Raw genomic sequence first — 4,911 nt, forward strand, 5'->3', positions numbered from 1 at the left:
ATCGAAGCATCCTACGTCACTCAAAATACAGATTAAATCATAAACACATATTAAGTGGTTTCATCATCAAAATACGAGATTCAACACCTTTGCCAGAAATGGTGAAGGGAGTTATGCATAGAGCTTGTGATGCTCTATCGGCCCTTATGACTTCACTCAGACGTGGGTGGATGGAGCTCCCAAACGTGAGAGACTTATGTTTGGTGGTCATTCAGAAATGGATATACCATATTATATTATGGTCCCACTTTACCTTCTGTATGTTTGATATGATATCCAAAGCTTTGGTTATGTGTTTTTATACATGCTTTGGATAAGAATGATATGAATGCAACGTCAAATTCGATGTTTGAGCTTCTGTTTCGTATTTGTTCTTTGATATGCTTCGAAATGGTTCATATGCCATTGATATGCTTTGAAATGTTTCACATACCATTGATATGTTCCGAAATATTTCTTTTGTTATTGATATGCTCCGAAACATTTCATACCCCATTGATATGCTCCGATATATTTCATCTGTTATTGTTACACTTCGAAATGTTCCATATGTCATTGATATGCTCCGGAACATTTCATACGCCATTGATATGCTCCGAAATGTTTCATTTACTACTATCCCAATTTATTGTTCATAATACCCTTTTATACTCTAGTATTTGTGCGATTATTTAGACCTTTGCTAGAAATGGTAAAGGGTATATGCTTAGAGCCTGCGATGCTCTAGATTATGTTTGGTGGTCATTTAGAAATGGATGGACCATATTATGTTTGGAATCCCACTTCACCTTCTATCTGTTTCATCTATTATTGTTAGAAATATTCCATATGTCATTGATATGCTCCAGAACATTTCATACGCTATTGATATGCTCCAATTACTCTGTGCTCCATTTGTTATGAACTGATATGTTCTAAAATATCCTATTTGCCATTGATATGCTCCGGAACATCTCGTACACTATTGAAATGCTCCAATTACTCTATGCTCCATTTGTTATGAACCAAATATGTTTTGAATGACATGACACATATGATTTTGTATCTAATGAGATGGTATCTTTGAGAATTCTTGTATTCTGCCTTGCATTATGATATCTTACTTATTTGAAATCGTTCCTTTTGTTATGAATATGCTTTGTCACTTGCTGAGTTGTTTTTAGCTCACTCCATTGTTATATAAATCTTTTAAGTCAAGTTGTCACTCTTTGAGATGTTTTGAATTGGGCTGAGGTAGTGGAGAGCTATTCAGAATTATGGGTAAGTCTCGTTGGTTATTATGTTATTGTTGTATATGCATATTTTATATGTAATGAAATGTTGTCGATGAATTGAAATGGATATACTGTGTAAAAGTGTTGGAAGATCTCTCTTATTTGGAATTTCGGAATGTTAAGTCTAGTTTATGATGATATAAACTTGTGGTGAATAGTTGGAGTTCTGATTGTATAATTTATTTAGCTTGTGGATTTATAAATGTTGTTCATGTTTATCAAGTTGGCTTGGGTTGCCATAAATATGAATTAACGAGTGATGTGATATATAATTATAAACTGCACAGGTTTTATAGATGTGAATTTGATAGAATATTTTTCAGTGTCCTCAAATGTTAGTTTAGATCCTGGATTGGTTTGTGATGAAAATTTTAACATTATTGATATTTTTTTTGCGGGGCGTGACAGGTGGTACCGCCCGTGCCCGGTAAACCTAGGATGAGATATTTTTAGGCTCCAAGTTTGAATCAACTTGAAGTCTATAAATACTCCTCTCATCCCTAGTTAAAAGACACAAGCACAAAGAGTTTAAAAGTGAAGAAATGCTATAGAAATCACTTGAGAAATCCCTCCTCTAGCTTAAACTTAGATTTCTGTTTAGAGAGGAGAGTGAGTGCTTGTAAGGGTTGTCTCCTAAACCCAGTAAACGGAGAAGAGGGGTGTAAGAAGGAGGTTGATCTTTACTTATTAAAAGAAGATCGATAGTGGATGCCAATGGCCTCGACGGAGGAGGAATCAATGGAGTGGATGTAGGTTACGACGACCGAACCACTATAAAATTGGCATGTTCTCTAGTTTGTATTTTACTTTAAGCATTTTATCTTTACTGCAAACCTCTTTAACAGCTTACTACCTTCAATACATTTACGAACATGTATTTCAAGTTAAGTATTTCCGAAATCGATTTTTATCGTACGAAAGATTTTTTGAAACCGACATTTTTATCCGCTGCACTAATTCACCCCCACTCTTAGTGTCGACCTCGTTCCTAACATACGCTTCCATTACGTATAATAGCATTTGTATGCAAACATTGCCCACAACTAAGCTGATGACCATTGGTGGCCGTCGCCCTCAATGATATCATTGGCAACAACAAATTATCAATATTAATTTATTAATCAAACACAAGGAACCTCGCATTATTTACAAACAAGTGATAAGACGGATTAGATAGAAAAATAAATTGACAACACAAACAGAACATTTAAGCGTCATAAATCAAAACTTAATAATACCTTTTCGCAAGCAAATGTTGCTAATAAATAGATAAGTATTTGATTTCAAAACATATCTTTAATACTAATTATAAGTATAAAAATTATAATTATGCTACTGTTATGCCAAAAACTTTAATGCTATAAACTAAAATCAAATAATGATAAATTAAATTTATGATGCGTACCTTTCGATATCATTCAAAAAATATTTTATCTGATTTGTAGGTTCACCATCGTCGGATTCGAAAACTATAATACCGATTTGCAAGGAAAACTATACTTGTCTTTTTCTCTCTTCATATCTTTCATAGGACTATTATGAGTGATGAATTACGGATTAAGGGAGATTAAGAATAGATCTGTAATCTCAATAACATCACTAATGTCACATGAGACTAAGAGGAGATGAGAAAAAACTATAATCTCTTAATAACACCATGCCACATCACATATGTCTTATCTTATATTGAGTCTTTAGGAGCTCTATTTATAAGCGAGAGCAAAATTAAAATAATTTCTCCCATCAAGTTTATTTCTTAAGGAATCGTACCATAATTGAATTTTCTTTCTATTAACCGATAATCATAATCAGAATTTAATTAGAACTATAATATATATTAGCTAATTAGATAGGATAACATAATCTAACAGTTTCTTCTTCTACTTCTTATTTAACTTCTTCTTCTCTTTCTTATTCTTATGTTGTTTTCTTTCTCTGCTATTAGTTCCTCTTTCGCTACTTAATCTTCTTCCTCAGTTCATCAAGCAACATTGGATGATGGAGTGATGAGGAGTAACATCAACGTAATTAGGTTGCCAATGAATGAAATAAAAGGTTATAAGAATCAGAGTATGATTGATGATTGAGGGATTGTAAATTAGTAAAATTATATTTTTATTATTTTCTAAGGGTTATCAATGGTAATTGATTGCTAATAACAAAATGGAGTTATCAATAGCTTTTATCAAATTAATAGGTTATTTTTTTCCATCAGATTATATTAAGACATATTTATGTTATCCCATCAAATCAATGTAGTTAAACATTTCTATTCCTTGAAAATATAATTTCGTAAGAGGTACAATATAATTCCTTGGAAATAAACCATATGCTTTATTACAATCTCTAGTCAATATCTACTTTCGAAATAATGACGATGGAGAGGTAGTTAATGTCGGTCTATTATTTACATTTCATATTGTTATTTAAAAAATTAGCACATAATTGTTGCTTTAATGTCATATTTAGTCTGCAATCATCATCCTATAGTTCTCGTTCACACGATTCGTAACGTGAAGTGATGCCCTCAACTCGGTATCCGCAAGCGGGGCAATTACCCAAGGCAACCATGGCGAGCATATACGACTCAAAACTGTTTCTGAAAGGATCACTGACGCGATTACAGCCCTAACCATGAGACTTCTTCTTTATTTCTTCCTCGTTCGTTTTCTAAAAGCCCAGGATGTGACTGCAGCTCCCATGATTTCCCATCACCAGAACAAAACCCAAAACCACGCAGTGTAGCATGCACGCACTGCGTCCCTTCCTACCAACCCAACTCACGGCCATGCCGTCCCTTTTTAGCTTTGCAGACTTCCCACACATGCTTTTGTCTGCCACCACATGAAATGATAGCTTTCTCGTCCCCCGGGACACGAGAGGACCAAAACAACAGCGCAAACAAAAGAGAAGGGTACAACACAAGCAGAGCGTGAGGCCCACCGCGCCACCTGCTCACCGGAGCCACGGCCGGAGGTCCGTCGTCGAGGAGGGGGATACCTCGCCGCCGAGGCTGTCGTTGCAGCAAGAGGACACGTTCGAGCGCTGCTCCCCGGGGAACCACCCCGCCGCGCTCTTGAAGCTCGGGCTCCTCAGGTTCTGCGAGCACCCCTGCTGGTCAGGCGCCGGGAACGAGAGGCGCTTCTTGGCGGAGCCGCCCCGATCCCGGTCCGGCGTCCCCGGACGCTGCCTCGGCGCGCTCTGCGACCGCACCCGCGCCTTCGCAGACTCCGTTGCCGCCATGTAGTTCGGTACTGCAGCCCCCAGCGGCGCGGGGTGATGCTGCCGCGACGATGACGACGACGCCGCCGCGTGGTGGTGGTAGTTCGGCGTCTGGACGGTGGAAAGACTCCGGTCCTCCCGGCCACAGCGGGGGCTGGCGGAGCGGACTTGCAGAGGCCGCGTCTTGGAGGGCGAGGGAGTGGCGGGCGAATAGGCTTGGTAGTTGTGGAGGTGGGTGCGGTGGAGGGGGGAGGTGGGGTGCTGTCCGACAGGCTGAGGCGGCGGCGGCGGCGTCTGGCGGCGAGGATTGGCGGGGGCGGAGTAAGAGAAGGGTCGAGCTGTGTCGATCTCCAAGGTCTTGATGGGATCCCGATAGTCGGTGGAGGCTCTCGCCCTGCTGCTGACTCTGTTGTCG

The 4,911-nt window shown here is 39.2% G+C and overlaps 1 protein-coding gene across 1 annotated transcript in view; it reads right to left on the minus strand.

Annotated features, from left to right (window-relative positions):
- Window positions 1–3,905: 3,905 nt before the first annotated feature.
- The window catches only part of LOC135607498 (protein IQ-DOMAIN 18-like), a 2,664-nt gene continuing 1,658 nt past the window's right edge, over window positions 3,906–4,911 (minus strand). Inside the window, exon 5 of the mRNA XM_065099385.1 lies at window positions 3,906–4,911. This exon is cut by the window's right edge and continues 125 nt beyond it. Within this exon, the coding sequence (XP_064955457.1) occupies window positions 4,230–4,911 (682 nt within the window). The 3' untranslated portion in view covers window positions 3,906–4,229.

Source organism: Musa acuminata, chromosome BXJ2-3 (assembly GCF_036884655.1).
Source record: "Musa acuminata AAA Group cultivar baxijiao chromosome BXJ2-3, Cavendish_Baxijiao_AAA, whole genome shotgun sequence".
Classification (NCBI taxonomy): domain Eukaryota; kingdom Viridiplantae; phylum Streptophyta; class Magnoliopsida; order Zingiberales; family Musaceae; genus Musa; species Musa acuminata.